The sequence below is a fragment of the Terrapene carolina genome, unplaced genomic scaffold (genome assembly GCF_002925995.2).
Source record: "Terrapene carolina triunguis isolate 2854851 unplaced genomic scaffold, T_m_triunguis-2.0 Scaffold22, whole genome shotgun sequence".
Taxonomy (NCBI): Eukaryota; Metazoa; Chordata; order Testudines; family Emydidae; genus Terrapene; species Terrapene triunguis.
Window position 1 is genome coordinate 6693710 of NW_020664373.1, and position 20872 is coordinate 6714581.

Genomic DNA, 20872 nt, shown 5'->3' on the forward strand with positions numbered 1-20872 from the left:
AGTTATGGGTGAGGACAAAGTTCAGCCACGAGGTTTGCCGTGACATTATCAGGGATACTGTTCCTGATGGCTTGTAGTCCATCTTTGTGTGGAATGTTGGTGTAGAGGGCTTCTACATCCATAGTGGCTAGGATGGTGTTTTCAGGAAGATCACTAATTGATTGTAGTTTCCTCAGGAAGTCAGTGGTGTCTCAAAGATAGCTAGGAGTGCTGGTAGCATAGGGCCTGAGGAGGGAGTCTACATAGCCAGACAATCCTGCTGTCAGGGTGCCAATGCCTAAGATGATGGGGCATCCAGGATTTCCAGGCTTATGAATACCCCTGCTTGGGTTTCTAGGGGTGTGTCTGTGCGGATTTGCTCTTGTGCTTTTTCAGGGAGTTTCTTGAGTAGATGGTGTAGTTTCTTTTGGTAACCCTCAGTGGGATCAGAGGGTAATGGCTTGTAGAATGTGGTGTTGGAGAGCTGCCTAGCAGCCTCTTGTTCATATTCCGACCTATTCATGATGACAACAGCACCTCCTTTGTCAGCCTTTTTCAGTGTTTTAGATACTTCCTACTTAGAATAGCTTCCTTCTTATTTGGGTTGAACCTAAGCCAGTTTGCTCCCATCTTCCATCCCTATTTTTGCTAGGCGCAGTGAAGAGCACAGGAACTGTGATATTCATAAGTTGTCATTCTGACATATATACATACCGGTGACAGTGCAGGCCAAATCACATTACAGTCTCCCCTAGCATCTATTTGTATTCACTTAATAAGGAGTGATGACAAGCTGGAATCCTATGGAAGCTGGATACGAAAGCCCTCAATGAGAAAAAGTAAATACACAATACCACACTTTGGCATGTCTGAGAGAGGAAGGAACATAACTAGTGAAGGGGCTTCCCCAACCACTCACACCAAACTCTGCTGGCAAACATACAAAACCTCATTAATTATGTGGCCACTTCCCCAGTACTTGCACTTTGCTCTAAAATAAATCATTTGTTATTTAAACCTAGTTTTTGCAGGAAAGCTTCCAAAGCTCAAATGAAGCATCCACTAAAGGAAAATTTAATTGTACAAATACTAATGGCAGTATGATATGATATAGGAGGTGAACCATTTACCACAGAGAAAACAAGGAAACATTTAAGGTCATGGTATAAATGAAAGGCAAGAAGTCAGGTTGTTTCACCCAGAGGGTCACTGGGACGTGAGATTGTTTCTTTTGGCAAACTGAGGGAGCGGCTAGCATTACAGAATTTAAAGTTGGCCTGAATATCCATTGAAAGACCTACAACATATCTTGGCAAGACAAGGGATGGACTAGATGGGGCTATAGTTCTCAAGGTCCCAATGGGTTGTTTTTCCATGTACATGCATTAACATATCCCAAGTGCTTTAATCAGCTTAATATTTCTCTCTCTCAAGTTTTCATCTTCAGATTCTGTTTTCACTTTAAAATGTGTTTAAATACCAAATTATTATGCACAATTTACAAAATGGACTGGAATTTTTTTTTTTTAAAAGACTGCTCTGTTCAGGTAAAAAAAGGGTCCAGCCTGCATTGACATGGAGATGTACTCAGGGATGAGAGTATAAAGTGTGTGTTGTACATTATCAGGGATTTGTATACGCTGATGGGGGAAAAGAAAAAATCTTAGACTCTCTATTCAGTTTTATTCAGGCTTGACAAATCAAATTTAACAATGTATCCTGACAACTCTTCACAATGTGCCTTTTAAATACAAACTTGAAAAATATCACATTTCCATGTATTGCAAAATAATACATGTCAGGATTTGTGTGTTCTGCAAGAATACTGCACACTTTCAGAAATGTAGACATTCAGGCCAAAATTTTCAAACTTGGGTGCCAGACGTTTGGTGCCTCAATCCATATTTATACATTTATTCAAGTGCTTAATTTCAGAAGTTCTAATCGACTGCCACTGAAGTCAATATTGATGATAGTTTGTATTAATTACAAGTTGATCAGTAAAATTATACTAGATTGATATCTGTTATGCCTATGTAAATCAGTCCTGCAGTATATAATTGGGTATGACATATATAGAATTCAGGCACCTGAAGTTATGTGCCTGAATCCATATTTAGGCACCAACTGAACTAGCCTGCTTTTCAGAGATACTGAAGTCAACAGAGCCAATCTGGTTTTACACCAAAGTAACTGACTTCATAATCAGGCTCAGACTCTACAAAGTTAGCACATTCCAAAACAAATAAAGCAACATACAAAATAATCTTTAAGAACAAACAAATCAAGTGGGTCATGAAGTGTCAGATAGCATAGGCTCCTGGTATCACTTCTAAGGTAGGACTCAGACAATTGTTACAAAAATGCAAAGATACACTTTTGGAGCAACACCAAACTCCATTTTGTATAGTTATAACAGACACCTACACTTCTCATACAACCGCAATAAACTTAATTCACACTGCAGTACTGTAGAATTGTTAGAGGTAATCTATAAAAAACGACTTCTTTAGTATCCATTTTCACATCAGCACTTTCTAACACCCTCTTTTTTGATTTAATACAAAATATATGCAGGAAATCCTTTTTACTGTGTATGGTTGATAAAGTTTTACATAGCAATCATTACTAAGAAAACAGTTCTTATTTTTCTTTTATAAACCAGTTAATCCCGATAAGGCACAGGCTCTTCCCCAAGGGAGCTTTTGGAGGTGACACTCCCATAGAACTCGTGAACACTAACAACATGGATGTGTCAGCCAGACTTCGCTTTATAAAGGATTTTTTATTCCTTTTGTGATGAGTACATTGCATGCGCACCTTCTGTATTCCCTGGATAGATGAAGCACTTTGATTTCCATTCTTGTATCCTTAAATACCTTTAGAAAACAATGAACAACACGAAACATTAACTCTAAATGTACCTCATCGACCCATTAAAAGTTCAGCTGGGCCATCACTATGGAAACGGGTATTGAATTCAAACACAAGAAGTGAACTGTATTTCCATGGAGGACACTAAGCAATGGATAACAACCAGAGGTATATTGGTAGTCAAAACTGAGGAAACACGAACTATGAAATTGAAGTCTTCAAGAGACTTAGCTAAGCATATCAAATAGAATTGGTTTGTTTCTTCAGGGGATACTGTCAGGTCTATTTTGACTCAAAAAGAAGATTTTGTAGAAATAAGCTTTTTCAAAAGCTGCAACAACAACAAAAAATGCATCCTGACTTTATATATATGTATACGTATACGTATATGTGTGTGTGTATAAAATATTTATTTCTGTTGGAATTTATAAAAATATTCCCCTGCAGTCTATGCAATGCGTGCATTGCAGTATTGTGTTAATAAAGCATGAGACTAGGGGTTTGTCTACACTGGCACTTTCGTCACTAAAACTTTTGTCTCTCGTGGTGTGAAACAACACACCCCTGAACGACAAAAGTTTTAGCGTCGAAAAGCACCAGTGTGGACAGCGTCGGTGGGAGCCACGCTCCCGGGGATGAAGCTACCGCCCCTCGTTGGAGGTGGTTTTATTTTGACGCCAGGAGAGCTCTCTCCCGGCAATAAAGAGTGGCTACACAGCGCACTTTACAATGGCGCAGCTGCAGTGGCACAGCCGCGCCGTTGTAAGGTGTGCAGTGTAGACGTAGCCTTACAGAGCTGCAACATCATAGCTGCACTGGAGTGCTTAGTGAAGATGCTACCTATGCCAACAACAGGAGAGCTTCTCCCATTGGCGTAGGTTCTCTACCTCCCCGAGAGGCGGTAGCGATGTCTACACTGGGGATTAGGTCAGATAACTATGTTGCTCAGGTGTGTGGATTTTCCACACCCCTAAGAGACCTAATTATACCAACATTAAATTGTAGGGTAGACCAGGGCTCAGAAAGTGAAAATAACCAGCAACTAACAACAAAGAAAAATTGCACTGACTATCTAAATACTTCTATGGCACCGATCGTCATAAGAGTGAATAACTTCATTCTCCAGGCTGAAAGAAATGCAAAAACTAAACAACAAAAAGGTCGCAGCTCGTGCCTGATTCCTCGGCAGGCACTGCTGACCCAGATGCAGATTTAGAAAGTTGTCGAGTTCCAGAGGAAAAAATCTGAACCAAACTGTTAGATAAACACCAAACCCACAGAGTCTATTATTCTTATTTCTATCACATCACCTTAGTATCTGAGCACCTCCCAAGCATTAATGCGTTAATCCACAAAAACAACTCCCTGAGGCAAGGAAGTATGTTCACAGGAAAACTGAGGCACAGAAAGGTGAAGTGACTTGTCCAGAGTTATATGCGGAATGTGTGGCAAAGCCTGGAATAGAACCCAGATTTCTCAGTTCCCCAGCCTGTGCATTATCTACAAGGCCAACTTTCCTTCCAGGACTAAGCCTGCTACTGACCAACTGCGTAAGAATCTGCTACTTGCACAGACTTCCACAACACTGTGCTTTAAAGTTCATTCACAGAGCAGCTGTGTTAATGCAGGTTGGACAAATCTCCTATTAGAGATGAACTATACTGAGTTTCCTTTGTCACACTGTCTGGAGCGGCCCATGACTGTGAGTGCCCACCTCAGGGCAGACTGCCAGAAAACAGGGCAGATATCCAAAAGAGGTGGTGTGTTCCATAATTAGATTTCACCAAGCCAGTAACAAACGTGAACTCCTGGATCACTGTACCAGTCCCACCATGGAGTCACCCTTGACTCTCCAGTCCAGCCTGCCACCCAAACAAACTGGACCTTGCGATAAAAGGTCATTCAAACCAAACATCACACCACACAAGCCTGCTCCCAGTACCAAGAGACCAGTTACTCACCCCAGATTAATTGGCACTCTAGATCCCACACCAAAGACAACGCTAGTAGCCAATTCCACAGTAAACCAACCAAAGGTTCGTTAGCCAAGAAAAGGATAGGAGAGTCACTGAGAGGTTAAAGCAGGCAAAACACATGCACAGGTGTGTACCACAAGAGGTACAAAATTCATACACATGGGCATGTTCAGAGCCAAGACTACTTAGCCTTTTCACCATATGGTACAAATATTAACTAACTTGAACTGAATTGTACTTTCACTCTGAAAATTTCTAAGAGCTTGTGACACACACAGGATTTTATTCAGCAAAGAGTCCTGTGGCATCTTATAGACTAACAGACGTATAGGAGCATGAGCTTTCGTGGGTGAATACCCACTTCTTCGGATGCATCCACGAAAACTCATGCTCCTATACGTCTGTTAGTCTATAAGGTGCCACAGGTCTCTTTGCTGCTTTTACAGATCCAGACTAACACGGCTACCCTTTGATACCTGAGAGGATTTTATTCTGCTCTCTACAATAGAGGAGACCTCTCCTTCTTTCAACCTGGCTTCTCAATGGTCAGAGTCACTGAAACTTTCCATGATCAATGAAACATGAATAGACTTCAGTGTCCATAAATATCATTCTAAGCTTGACATAGGATTCATTGCTGAGTGGCACAATGTTGTTGGGTTTTTTTTTTTTAAAGCTTAACAGAAAAGCCACTTCCCAAATTTTTATGATTTTGTAATGTGAATCACTGCAGTCAATGGGAATTCTGCCACCAAGTGAAGAATGCAAGATTGGGCTCAATAATAATCTCAAATCATGATCTATCATTTTTCTCCAGAAAACAAACAACCCACGCTTTTTCAGACAATAGGATTGGTTAATCTGTAAAAACTAGATGCTCGGGCCCAGAAAAACTGTTGCTAATTGGGATAGCTAATTTGCTCATGCAATGTAGCTGAAAATATTCCTTGTATCCTGAAATTCTATTAATTTGAAACAGCAATGTGAAAACAATTGAATACTCCTTTGATTATTTGAGTAATCGAAAAAATTGCTACTATTTTTAAAAAAAAGAAGGTTCAAAGTTATCATTCCACTAAGATAAATGACACTTGGGACTTACTATAACCATTGAAATAAAAGGGAGATATTTGTAGCACACAGTTCTATTGTTTCAATCTGTTAACGGCTTCAGACACAAGACATCAGATAGCATACCTTCAAACCAGAAGTACAAGCAACTCTATTTAAAAAGTAAGTCTAGGATTCTGCAAAAATAAATTCTTAAGTACTTCAATTTTCCTCAACCATGGATTTTTATTGTCCTAGCTCTTAGTTTTAAAGGATCCTTCTAACTTAAATATGACACTTTTTTTGGAAAGCACTGTGTGCATAGTCAGTCTCCCCTGTACACAGCAACAGGAGAGAGAAATATTTAAAAGCACAAAAATTACCAGAGAGTCTGTGAAGGTGCCACAGCAGTTGAGTGTCAATTGACCAAAGACTGGGCCAGAAAGAAGGACATGTCCCTGACTATTGCTAAAAAAACCTTCTTTTCCTCAAAAAAAACCCACAATGAAATAACTAGACTCTCTCTTTTCCCCTCCCAGCTAGTTGAACAGTGGGAGTTTTGCTGGTCAGGGCAGACACATCCAAGGCCTGCCTTCCCCTTTTATCTCTTGTCCCTCCTGATAACTCCAGCCTCTCTCTCCAGGCTGGCCACTTCTGGCATATGTCTCAGGGCAGGGCTGATTTAAGTCACTGTCTTCAGGCTAGACCCTGGCCCGTTGGAGGGATTTATACCCATCCCCCCCATCACAGGAACTTACAAACAGGTGTAGTGCCTGAAACTACTTTTAAATCACCTTTAATTGACTAGATTTCAAGTTGGCAATGACCTTTTAAAAATAATGTAAATATTATAATGCTGCTTAATAAGTATTTAAGGTAAAAAACATGGAGCTGTAGCATTTTTTTTTAATTGCTATTAAAGAATTCAAAAGTTAATATAAATTTAAGAATGAATAGGCAGAGGCCTCCCATCCCATATCAGGGAGGTGACAATCCCCCTTTATTCAGCTCTTGTGAAACAGCACCTGGAACACTGTATTCAGCTCTAAACCCCCTCAATACCAGAAAGAAATTATTAAATAAGAGGGGATTCAGCAGAGAATAACAAAGATGATTAATGGGCTAATGGGACTGGCTTGGGAAGAAAGATTAAAGCATCCTACTTGGCTAGATGGCAACTGGCAAGGCGAAATAAGCATCTTCAAGTATTTACAATACTGCAATGATGTAAACACCAACTAGGGAGAGGAATTATTTGGGGTGGTCCAAATTATATAGTTAGGAGGTAATAATGGAATTAAGTTAAAACAAGAAAACAGGCTGAATGTTAGAACAAATTGTGGAAGAAAAACCATTCTGATTGAAACATCAAAATTTCCCATTAGCTGACTTTTAAAAAAAAATAGATGTTCCAACTAGTTGACAGGAATAAACTGTTCGCCAGTTGAAGTGTTTTTTCAGTGATAAGGCTCCAGCATTTAATTCAAAGCATAGCTGTGAAATAAGAAAATAGTTGGCAATCTTGCTCCCACTGAAATCAATAGCAAAATTCCCACCAACTTCAAAGGGAGTAGGATCAAACCCGATAACAGTCATGTGATCCGAGAAGGCAATTCCACTTTCCATATTATAATATTAGTTTCAGCTAAATAGTTACACCTGATTCTTTATGAACAACAGCACTAAGGTTACATTTTTATACCTAGCACATGCTTAGAAATATATCATGAACTTTGTGAGTTACAATGGTATTCTATATGTTATTTTATTCCCTTTTATTTTTTAAAGAATGGCACATAAGTAAATAGTCCAATAATAAATATTTGTGGCTAAACAATACTGTAAGAGCACAATTTTTATTTCATATCATCATTAACATAATCCAAGAACTTGCTTTTTTATTTAGTCCACACAACTATTTAAAATTAAAAGAAAAATAGCAATAAGTGACATTCAAATAGTAGTGACTAAGGCCTCAATCCAACAAAATACTTAAGCATGTGCTTAATGTAAAACCCCTGAAGTCAACTACTATTCACAGGCTTAAAGTTAAGCACATGCATACGTGCTTTGCTGGATCAGGATCTAAATCTTGCTATCAAACTGTTATCCCTCCTTTGCATTTTTCATGCAGACAATATAGCTCAATTAAACATTAGGCCTTTTAAAGGGAAATTTGATTAATTTACTGATGTTAACTTTATTTTTATAATTACATTTTCTCCTCTACCATGATGCAGAATAATTCAAACAAAACAGCACAATTACAACAGTTGTCGTTCTTGCCACTTTTCTGATGTGGCTGATCATGGAGCTTGCTTCTTTGCATGACAGCAGACCTGAACTTTATGTCAGCTCACTGCTGCCATGAAGATGAACTAGTGGAAAACCAAGAGAAACATGGTTCTAGCTGGTAGCTTCATGGTGAGCTTACAAACATGATCACAGGAAGCAACAGAAGTTGTAGTATGTGACAAATTTTGTGTATGCAGTGTTGTTGTAGCTGTGTTAGTCCCAGGATATTAGAGAGACAAGGTGGGCTGAGCTAATATCTTTTATTTTATACAGAAGTTGGCCCAATACACGATATTACCTCACCCACCTAGTCTCTATAAACTTTGTGACAGTTTGAGAAACTTCTCCAAATATTAGTGGGGCAATAGTCCCACTAAACAAATAGGACCCTGTATGTAGCATGGTAAACAGGTACTGTATATACAGTTATCTCAACCAAAGATGTAAAAGCAAAAAAAAGAGTGAAATATCAGATTTTCAAAGGGACTGCTCATTTACTGACAGTAACTAATAGTTCAGCGGATTTATTACCACTACAGAGAGCTGGAATAGATTAAAAATATTCATACAGAAGCAACCGGCTTTTAGAATCTTCTTCATTAGCTGAGTCTACTAAGTACTATCTGTGACGGAGCAATACTATGGTTGAGTGGGTATGAAAATATTTTCAGAACCCCACACTCAGTATAAAAGTATGTAACTGAAGAAAGATGCAAACACTACTTCACTCCTGAATGTTCACTTAAAGTTTTCATTTAAACAAATGTGCAACCTAAAAGTTGTATAATGGCAATGTGGGGGATGAGCCCTAATAGTTCAAGGTGCCACATTCTGTCTCAAGATTGGACATCAGACTACACGGAAGAGGGTGTCCCTAGTTTTCCTAGCAGCTGAAATCCAATACTGATAAAAGTTACAGGCCCAATGTTGCTGTCACTTATACATGATTTACATCTATGTGACTCTACTAACTGCAATAGAATTATTCCTGGTTTACACCAGTGTAAATGTGAGCATGTTCTTAATAATTCTAACTTTTGCATATGGCTTCAGGCAATAAACAGAGTGGAGACAGTTGCTTTTTTCACCCAAACAACAGAGAAAATGTTCCTAATAAGGCTGGTAAAAAGGAAGTGGTTTCTCAAGAGTTCAGCTCTTGTAAAGTAAATGATACAAAATGGTCTTATCACATAAAATGCCGGAGAAGCAGCAAAAGAATCAGTAACTGAAAATGACTTCAAGTACTGGCAATTCGTTCTTCCATTCAACTTGTTAGGGAAAAAGGACAAAATGCCAATGTAACTGTGATGAAGAGTCGCATCACTTCTTTAAAGAACATTATGCAAGAACAGCCCAGTTCTAAAAGTTGCCTTACAAAAAGAAATGAAAGGTTATGGTTTGTGCATATTGTATTCACAAAGCTAGCTTTTAAAAACTTCCTTGTGTTAATTTTAAGAATAACCACATCTCACCCTCTCCTCAAAAAAGGCAGTGTTACCCCTCATACAAAGAAAAATCTTTAGTATTTTAACCTATTTAAGTTCTTATACTGTACCCCATCAGCAGGCTATCTGAGTGCCTGTCATGGTACAGCCCATTTACATAATTCTCACAACCAAATCCCTTAGTAAGTAATGCTTTCTGCTGGTTTCCTTTCTAAGTAACAGCCGCAATAGTTCTAAGGAGATGCATCCTCCCTTCCCTGCACTTTATTCTTGGCAGACACGAGAGCTGACAAACTCCAGTCCTGTTACATACAGTGCCGGCCTCTCACAGAGGAGGAAAGACAGAGGAAACCTTGAGGGATCCCATGTAATGCCACACCCAGATGCAACAACCACAACCCCCTTTTTAAGAGCATTCGTATGAAAAGAAATGCCTTAAAAAAACCTCCCCGACTATCCACTGTCCAAGCAAACACTGGCCCTACTTCCTGACCCCTCGCAGATCATTAGGAACTGGAGAGGAGCCGGCGCAGTTTTGTTCCTGTTCTTCCAGCCTGCTTGCCCAAGGGAGTGAGCGGATTAGGGAGGAAAGGGACCAGTCCCACGCGCCCAGCCACCGGGCACTCAGCCGAGGAGCCTCATCCCCCCAGGCTCGCCCCATGTCCCCACTCTGGCTCCAGACGCTGCTCTTGCAGCCCAGCAGCCGCAGACCCGTCCTTGCCCGCGTGGAGGGGTTGGCAAGTTTGTGGCGAGGGGGAGGCAGCCGGCCGGCCCCGCAAAGAGCCCCACGCGGGGTGCAGCACTCGCCGAGAGGCCACGGGGGGCACTGACGGGCTCGGACGGAGCAAGGTGCATGGCTGCTCAGTTACCGCTAGCATTGGCGGGAGAGGCTGCGCCTTCCTCTTCCACCGACGGCCCCAAAGGCCCTTCCCCCGCCCGCCCCGGTGCCGGGAGCGATGCTACAGGCGTGAGGGGCAGGTCACCCAGGCGCGCCCAGCCCGGGACTCGGCAGCCCAGGCAGCTCCCTGCGGAAAACGGGCAAAGTCCCTGCCAGAGGGGGGCCCGCGCACTAATTACGGGAACCCCTCAGCGCATCCCCCCCCCGGCCCCTCTGCACCCCGGCTGCAGCCCCAGCCTTACTCGGGGCATCCACTCACCGCGTAGTAAAGCGCCGGCTTCTCGTTAAACACCGAGTCTCCCATGGCTGGGGACAGTCACCCCCCACGGCGGCGGCGGCAGCAGGCGAGCGCGGCTGGCCCTCGCCGCCCCTTCACAGCGCCCTGGCGGCAGCAGCGCCCGCGGGCTCCAACCCCGCAGCCTCTGGCACCATCCTGCAGAGCCGCCTGCAACTTCTTGCCGCGCTCCCGCCCCTTCTCCTCCGGCCAGCCCCGCTTGGTCCCGGCGGAGCAGGAGGAGCCGCGGCGGTCCCAGCGCAGCCGGAGGGGGGCGGGGGTTGATTCCTTCCGCACGCAGCGCTAGCCGGGCTTAGCAAGAAAGCAGCTCCGCTCTGACCCGGCAGCCGGGCCTCCCCCTGGGGCTCGGCCGGAGGGGCGGGAGCAGGCGGGGCTGCGCCCGCCTACACCTGAGAAAGAAGCGGAGGGTGCAAGAGACAGTCCCTTGCCCCAGACTCAGTCCCGAGCCCGGGACTCCCAGCCAGGGGGAGCACATTAAGCCATGGTGTAAGGAGCGCCCGAGAAAGCCCCCTGCCTGTCTCCCTCCCTCCCTCAGCCGAAGGCTCAGTCCTAGCAGGCCCTGCTACCTTGGGAGGGGGCGCCGCGGGGGGAAGGCTGGAGCCCGGGAAAAGAGGCCTCCTTGCTACAGCAGGGTGAGGAGGGCAAGAGAAAGGGTTTGGCGATGCAGGATTCAGCAGACGCAAGAGAAGGCACCGGGGGGGGAGGACAGCCAGGTGAGACCCAACTCAGACAGTCCCCAACCAGACGCCAAAAGCATCTGCTTCCAGTTCAACTTGTATTTGCATGAGGGCACATCTGCCTGAACTCCATCCAGCAAACAGTGTTTATAGAGGAGTGACAATCAGACTTTCTCCTAGAAATCAGGACTCTGGAAATCCCAACTGGGGGCCTATTCTAAAACTTTGGAAGTATTAGTTTTAAGAGCAACTCACCCACAATTTTCAGAGTGGTAGCCGTGTTTATCAGCAAAAACAACTGGGTTTTAGCCCACGAAAGCTTATGCCCAAATAAATTTGTTAGTCTCTAAGGTACCACAAGGACTCCTCGTTGTTTTCACCCACAATTGTAACTGAAGGAGTGCCCATGCCCTAGTGCCATGTAATTTACAATATCTAGGCTTAGAAGGATTAGATTTTTATCAGTAAATGTCAATAAACGTCAGTTTCACCATACACACACAAAACAACAAAGAATATTTCCATCGATAATCAAAATTTACATATAGGCAAGGTAAGAAAAATGCTGCTTGAGAACTTAGAATTTGATTTAAGGCTAAAAATTGGACATATGATATTGACAATTTGTGTTTTAATGATTATAATACTTTAGCTTTTTGAATCTCAGTGTCTACTGTCATTAAATATTTATTTTCACCCCCATAACTTCCCACAACTGTGAAAATTTCAACTGATAATTAAATAAAAATGCTTAAAAATAAACATTGATATTATCCATCTAAATCATATAAAAATGAAAATTGAATTCTGCTAAGTCTATCTGTAAACAGGATTTACCAGATCTCATGTGTGCTCACAATAAGGCCTTGTCTACACTGCCACTTACAGCGCTGAACCTTTCTTCGCTCGGGTGTGAAAAAACACCTCCCTGAGCGATGCAAGTTTCAGCGCTGTAAAGTGACCGTGTAGATAGTGCTACAGCGCTGGAAGCCGCACTGGTAGCTACTCCCCTTGCAGAGGTGGCTTTATTACAGTGCTGGGAGAGCTCTCTTCCAGCACTGGAGCCACAACTACACAGCCATGTTAAAGCGCTGTGTAGACACTACCTAAAATAGACACACAAGGTGGATGAGGTCATATCTTTTACTGGACCAACTTCTGTTGGTGAGAGAGACCGGCTTTCGAGCTACACACAGTTCTTCAGGTCTCAAACCTGAAGAAAAAATAAATGAAAGATTTTTTTAAACAAAAAAAGATATTACCTCGCCCACCTCGTCTTGCTAATATCCTGGGACTGACATGACTACAATAACACTGCATACCACAATGGAATAGGGCAGATTATCAAGGAATTTCACTGACCATAACCCAAAGGTAGAATGTAAATCTTGGGAAAGGAATAATCTTTTAAAATGACATTTTAACATGAAATCATTTAATAAAATGACTCAAAATACATGCTGCACATATTAATCTATTAAACTGGTATACTGTGTTCTAGAGGTTATTTACAGTACTCAAAAGGTTCCAGTTATAGATCTCCCATCTTCATAACTCAGATTATATTTTTAAATTATCATGAGAAAAGGATCTATAACAAAGTTGATGTGAGGGGGGAGGTGGTCCTCAACAGCTTTGTTTCTGGCAGACAGTCAGGGCCAGTGCAAGGATGTTTCGCGTCCTAGGCGAAACCTCCACCTTGTGCCCTCCCCGAGCCCTGCGGCAGCTCCCCGCCCACCCCCGCCCTGAGGCACCTCCCCCACAGCAGCTCCCAAACCCCCCCGCCGCCCTGAGGCGCCTCCCCCGTGGCAGCTCCCCACCCCCACCTGGGGAGCTGTGCGGCAGCTCCCCACCCCAGCTCACCTCTGCTCCGCCCCCTTCCCGAGCCCGGCAGCAGCTGCCCACCCCCCCTCCCCCCTGAGGCACTCCTCCGTGGCAGCTCCCCCCCGCCACCTGGGGAGCCGTGCGGCAGCTCCCCACCCCAGCTTACCTCTGCTCCACCTCCTCCCCGAACACGCCGTCGCTGCTTCACTTCTCCCGCCTCCCAGGCTTGCGGTGCCAATCAGCTGTTTGGCGCCACAAGCCTGGGAAGGAGAGAAGCAGAGCGGGGCGGCATGCTCAGGGGAGGAGGCGGAGCAGAGGTGAGCTGGGGCGGGGAGTTCCCCTGCGTGCCGCTCCCCCCCTCCACTTACTTGCTGCAGGCGGCCCTCCCTGTACCCCCCTGCCCCAGCTCCCTCCATCTAAATGCCGGCGGCGACCGGGGCGGCCGAAAATCCGGCCGCTGCCGAAGAAAATGCCGCCCCCCAAATCCTAGCGCCCTAGGCGACCGCCTAGGTTGCCTAATAGGTTGCACCGGCCCTGCAGACAGTGGAATATTTTTATTCCCTGAAGGAGTTCCATTTTCATTAAATTTTAAATAATTTGTACTGCTCTTCTTCTTGGGAAATTAGTGGGGAACTGAATATCAGCTGAAGAAAGAAGAATGAGAGGGAGATCATTCACCCAAGGGGAAAAAATTATATTTCAAACATCTTCACAGATATAAGGACCTCTATCAGTCTAAAACAACCCAAACTGAGAAATCTGGTTTTCCTGAGAAATGGTTCCCTTTCCCCAGAAAGACAAAAGAAATGTTTCTGGCGCTCTGTTATTTATTCATTATAAACTAATTTCAGTCTGGGGCATTCCACATAATAGCATATACTCTTTTTAATTGTTGCCCCTCTTCCTTTGCTGTAAGCAGATAGAATATTTTGCAGCAAGAAGCCAACGGAAAGTAGATTACCAGGGTTTGGAGAGAGACTTCTAACATTCCTTACCAATATATTGCCCATGAGCATTGCAGCTAAAACACTGGGGAAATAGCTTCTTAAAATGGTCATTTGCAAAAGGGCAATGAAATACACTTGTGAAGTTTAGGATGGAGCAGGGGTGAACATGTTTCAATAATTATTTGAAAACAAAAATAAATGTCAAGGAGAGAGCATCGGAGACATGGAACTAGAGGCTTCAAAAGATAAAAACCTCATAAAGGGAAATGGGGGTGCCTGGAGGAAAGAACAGTAAAGAAAAGGAAGGGGACCTCGATGATAGAAAGAGAGGGAGCATACAAGGGTGAGAAAGGACAACGGGTAACAACTATGACAAAGAAGATTTTCAGAGAGAACCTTAAGAAAAGAAAGAAAGAAAGAGTTATGGTCAAAAAGCTATCAAAAGGAATATATTCCTGGAACAGTCAGCCAACCAAAAAAGGTATGAATTTGAGATGCATGTATATTTAATTATATTTTCAGTCCCCACCATGTTCTTTAGTAAGAAACATATTTTGATTATATTCAAAGTTGTTTCATATGAAAAATCTTTTGTTCAATTTCAGATGTTTGGAGAAGTGTAACTTAAAAATACTTCAGAGAGACAAGGTGGCGGAGGTAATATCTTTTATTGTTTCAACTTCTGTTGGTGAGAGAGACAAGCTTACATAGAAATAATGAGGAGTCCTTGTGGCACCTTAGAGACTAACAAATTTGTTTGGGCATAAACTTTTGTGGGCTAAAACCCACTTCATGAGGTTGCATCTGATCAAGTGGGTTATAGCCCACGAAAGCTTATGCCCAAATAAATGTGTTAGGGTATGTCTACACTGCCCACTTTACAGTGCGGCCATGGCAGGGCTGTGATGTGGGCAGTGTAGACATGCTTTATCGCTGGGAGAGAGCTCTCCCGGCGATTAAAAAAAGAAACCACCCCTGAACGAGCAGTGGTAGCTTTCGCTTCCGGCGATAAAGCACTGTCTATACTGGCGCTTTTCAGTGCTAAACCTTTTGTCGCTCAGGGGTGTGTTTTTTCACACCCCTGAACGACAAAAGTTTTAGTGCTGAAAGTGGCAATGTAGACACCGCCTTAGTCGCTAAGGTGCCACAAGGACTCCTTTTTGCTGATACAGACTAACATGACTACCCCTCTGAAAGCTTACATAGACCTCTACTTCAGGTCTGGGAAAGGTAGGTACTCAGTGTCATTGCTAAATACAAGAGGCAAGGGATCGTTTAACATAAGTAATTCACACATTTCAATAGATAATTCAAGCTGAAATAGCCCATTAACAGCCTTCCAGTCATAGGGAGGAAAGGATGGGGGTGAAGCTACTGGGAGGTTGTTGGTGGGTTACAAACTGTAATAACCCATAAATTCAGTGTCTCTTCAGACCATGATTTTTAGTGTCCAGCAACATTTCAAATTTAAGCTCCTAGGCTCGTCTTTTCAAAGTGTTGTGCAGATTTCCACACAAAGGGCCAGCTTTCTCCAGGACGCAACCAACTTCCTCCACAAACATTCTTGCCATGTCACCTCCCTCTACAGCAATCCTAGCAATGACAGCTTAGCTGCCTGCCTCAAATATTTGCAATACAATGGACAACCAGCAGATATCCACCCCTAACACATTGCCAAACTCATCCATTTCATCCTCATCCATAACAATTTTACATTCAGCAACGACCAGTTTGTCCAAACCATGGGTACAGCAATGGGTACTAGGATGGCTCCCCAATATGCTATGGACCATCTTGCAGGAGAATTTCTGGACAAATGCACCATAGACACCAATGATATATCTGAGGTACATAGATGATATTTTCATCCTCTGGACAGATGACTTAAATTCCCTCATAGACTGCCACCACAACTTCAACCACCACCACCCATCCATTAAACTCTCTACACTCCCACACCAGCATCAACGTTCTGGACACCACAATCAGCTTCAGCAATGGAACCCTACAGGCAACTATATACAAGAAACCTACGGATCACCATACATACCTTCATAGATTCAGTAACCACCCCAAAAACACCAAGAAATCTGTTATCTACAGCCAGGCACTCAGATACCACAGAATATGCTCTGAGGAGAAAGTCTGGGATATGTACCTTAACACACACAAAACCACTATCACTCTACCAGAGAAGTAGATCATATCCTGGAATGGGCCACCCAAATACCCTAAGAGAACCTGCTTCAATACAGAAACAACCCACCCCTCCCAATCACACACCCCTAGTTGTCACCTAAACCCCATGCTGGAACCCATATGGCGTATCATCAAACAACTAAAACCTATACTCAGTTAGGGTTGCCACTCATCTGAGTTTTACCCAGACAGTCCATTTTTTTGGCTTCTGTGTCCGGGTGCCATTTAGAGTAGCTAGATTTCCAGTTTTTGACACCAAGAGTCCGGTTACTGTGGGGCGGGGGAGGCACTGGATCATTAACCCATGCCAGCTCCTGCTCAGCTAGGGCTGCCTTCTACCTCCTCCTGCTTGGCTACAGCAGCTCCTGTCCCAGCCCCAGAGAAGAGGGAACCCAGCTGGGAGAGGAGGCAGAGACTATCCAGCAAGTGGCAGGGAGGGAGAGAAGTGAGTGATAGGGGTGGGGCCTTGGGAAGAAGAGGCTGAGCAAGGGCGGGGCCTCAATGGAAGAGATGGAGAAGGGGTGGGGCCTTGGAGGAAGGGGGGGAGGTATGGGTTGGGGCCTCAGGGTCCAGCTAATATCAATTAGAAAGGTGGCAACCCTACATTCAATGGGGACCCTATCTTTCCTGAACCCCCTCTTCAGGCCTGCCATCAACCCCCACCTGTCCAAGCTCATCATTAGAAGCAAGCTCCCCACAGACCAGGACACACCAACTCAAAGCTGCACCAGACCCTTCCAGAACAACAGATGCAAAACCTGCAGACATATCTCCACTGCTACAATGAACAACAACCCCCACAACACACCTTTCAAGATCCATGGGTCCTACACATGTCTATCACATGTGATGTACCTCATCCAGTGCACTAAATACCCCAATAGCAACTATGTGGGTGAAACCAGACAATCACTATGCTCTCGAATGAACTCAGACAGGAAAATGATAAAAGACAAAAACACCCTGTCACCTGTGGGGGAACACTTTTCACAAAGTGATCACTCTACATCTGACTTCTCAACCTCATCCTCAAAGGAAACCTGCACAACACCTTCAAAAGATGAGCTTGGGAGCTTAAATTCATAACTTTGCTAGACACTAAAAATCATGGACCAAACAGAGACCCTGGATTTATGGCTTATTACAATAATCTGTAACCCATTAAGAACTCCTCACAGCTGCTCCCCACTCCCTGCTCCCCTTCCCATGACTGCAGAGATGTTAATGGGGCACTTCACCTTGAATGGTCCCTTGAAAAGTGTTAACTACTTATCCTAAATAATCTGTTCCACCTTGTATTTAGCTGTGACACCTGAGTACATTTCCCAGACCTGAAGAAGAGCTCTGTGTAAACTCACAAGCTTGTCTCTCTCATCAACAAAAGCTGGTCCAATAAAAGATATTACCTCATCCACCTTGTCTCTCTAATATCCTGGGACTAACATGGCTACAAGAAGACTGCAAACAGAAATACTTCAGAGTGGTAGCTATGTTAGTCTGTATCAGCAAAACTAATGAGGAGTACTTCAGGTTTTAGCCCACGAAAGCTTATGCCCAAATAAATTTGTTAGTCTATAACAGGGGTGAGCAAACTTTTTGGGCTGAGGGCCACATCTGGGTGGGGAAATTGTAACCAGGGCTGGGGCAGGGGGTTCGGGTGCGGGAGGGAGGGAGTGTGGGGTGTGGGAGGGGGTGCGGTGTGCAGGAAGGGGCTCAGGACAAGGAATTGGGGCAGAGGAGGGGTGCAGGGTATATGAGGGGGCTCAGGGAAGGGGGTTGGGGTACAGGAGGGGTGCGGGGTGTGGCAGGGGGTTGGGGTGCACAGGGGTGCAGGATGCAGCAGGGGGTTTAGGGCAGGGGGTTGGGGTGCAGGAGGGGTATGAGGTGTGGGCAGGGAGTTGTGGGGCAGGGTGCAGGAGGGGTTCAGGCTCTGGCCCAGCGCCACTTACCTGAAGCGACTCCGGGGTGGCAGCGGCGCGCACAAGGGCCAGGACAGGCTCCCTGCACACCTGCCCTGTCCCCGGCCCCGCACCACTCCAAGAAGCGCTGCGGCCCCTGGGGGAGGGAGGGGCGGAGGGCTCCGCATGCACTGCTCTTGCCACGCCTCCAGGTACCTTCCCCGAAGCTCCCATTGGCCGCGGTTCCCCGTTCCCGGCCAATAGGAGCTGCAGGAGGCGGTGCCTGGAGGCATGGGCAACGCACGGAGCCTTCTGCCCCTCCGCCCAGGGGCCACAGGGAAGTGGTGTCGGCCGCTTCTGCAGAGCGGCGTGGGGGCCGTGGCGCCATGAGGGGCAATCCCGCGGACCGGATCCAAAGCTCTGAGGGGCCGGATCCAGCCCGCGGGCCGTAGTTTGCCCACCCCGGTCTATAAGGTACCACAAGTACTCCTCGTTTTTTTAGAAATACTTCAGGCACTTATTGAGGCTCTTCACTCTTAATTATAAAAAAACCTACTCATAACCATCACTGATTGCATCAGACATTTTCACATTAGAGGATAGGGCTTAAAATAATGGTTTTCTAAATTTCCAGAGCAAAGTCATTATTGTGGGAGTAAAATAAGCCATTTCACTGCTAAAATAGAATGATGGACTTTTTGCAGTAGCCACAGTGGGATTGATGTAGGCCTTTCCCTTCCTTTCTGTATTTCTTTTCTGATTCTGCCCCATCTCTCCTATATTTGCCTTCATTCTGGCCTCCTATCCAAAAATTAGATATCCTACAGAAATATGCAATGTTTCATGCGTCCATGCCCCCTAGCTCAGCTTGTCCTAATATTGGATCAGGATAGGAAAGGTAGATCCCTGAAGACAGACATTCTGCTGCTTATTATTTTTTAAACATCCGATGATACCGCTGCAGTTGTTTCCTTGGACCACTCTGTTAAGCAGCTCCACTGGTTGCTTGGGGACTGAAAACATCCGAGCACATCAGTAGAACTTTCACCTCTCCTCTCCCACCCATTGCTATACTGTTGACAACAGCAGTGAAGACTGAACAGAATTTCAGGGTACGTCCAGACGGGTAGCGATCGATTTATCGTCGAAACGAGATATATCGATCCCCGAACGCGCTCCCCGTTGACTCCGGAACTCCACCGGAGCGAGCGGCGGTAGCAGAGTCGACGGGGGAGCCGCCGCCGTCGATCCCGCGCCGTGAGGACGGGAGGTAAGTTGGAATAAGATACGGCGACTTCAGCTACGGTATCCCCACAGCTGAAGTTGCGTATCTTACATCGACACCCCCCCTAGCATAGACCAGGCCTAACTGAGTCTTGTTTGCTTCAAGATAGCACTTTTGAAGCTATTAGGTAATTCAAACCACTAATTGAGTTTTTACAGCCGAGCATTAGGGCTACTGGGTTGTTTTTTAATATTTAACTGTCACCCTAGTGCTATCTCATAACAGCAATGCTCTTAACCAGAAGTTAAGCAACCACACATTTGCAGTCAGCAAACAGTTGTGAAATTGTGGAGGTGTGACTGAGCTGCTTAGACATAATCAACTCTCCCTCCTTCATTGTCCTTCTGACTAAGATGCATGCCTCCTCTAGGCAGTGAGTGACTCAGGGCTTAAGAGGCCATACTAAATGAGGTCAGAGGGTAGTTCTCAGACCCACTCTATCTTTCTATTGTGGCGGTGATGTGGTTTAGTCCTCAGAGCAGTAAATAGGGCTCAGGACCTCTTGGTTCTTCTCCCAACTCTCACTGTGTGACTTTGAGCAAATGTATTAGGCTTACTCAATGACTTTTTTTGCTCCATCTCTAAAATATGGGCTGTAACACTCACTAGTGGGATCCTCTGGTGAAAGGCACCCAACAAGTGTAAAGCATTCTATGTCATTTTCTCCTTGTACAATCCCTTCACTTCACTAGCGATATACCTCTCCTGTGTCATCAAAAAACTAATTCCATATCTTGGAGGGTGAGCAGAAGCTTCTTTTTTGCCTGCTGGACAGTGCTCAGGAGTGATACTGTCTTAGGGTGACCAGATCACCCAAGTCAAATATCGGGATGCCGGGGGGGGGACAAAAAAAAAAAAAAAAAACACCCTTCCTCCACAAGTGCTGGAGGGAGGCCCCGGAGACACAGGGGGAGTGCAGGGCCAGGGTGAGTGAGAGTCTGGCCTGGCCCCGAGCAGGCAGGACTCAGTCAGGCGGTAGGGAGAGTAGGCGGGCGGCCCGCGGGGCCAGGTGGCGGCTGTTCTCCCCCCCCTGGGCAGTGGGACTCGGGAGCAGCCGCTGCTGCAGCTCCCACTGCCGCGGGGGGAGGAAGCAGCCGATGGCCAAGCTCGGCGGCTGCGGCTCTGGTGCCCGGGCCCGAGCCCGGGCCTGCTGCGGGGACCTAGCAGCGCGCACGCTGCGCCCAGCCCCTGGCCAGTCGCGTCTAGGCTGCTGCCCAGCTGGTGCTATCC

The 20872-nt window shown here is 45.2% G+C and overlaps 1 protein-coding gene across 2 annotated transcripts in view; it reads right to left on the reverse strand.

Annotated features, from left to right (window-relative positions):
- LOC112112643 (rho GTPase-activating protein 6) overlaps positions 1–20872 on the reverse strand; it is a 456011-nt gene that overhangs the window by 220207 nt on the left and 214932 nt on the right. The window contains exon 1 of one of the 2 annotated variants that reach the window (XM_024208629.2): positions 10777–10848. The exons of the other annotated variant lie outside the window; for it this stretch is intronic. Coding sequence (XP_024064397.1) covers positions 10777–10821 — 45 coding nt within the window. The 5' untranslated portion in view covers positions 10822–10848. Of the gene's footprint in view, positions 1–10776; positions 10849–20872 lie in introns of those variants that run through there. 2 annotated transcript variants of the gene reach the window in all.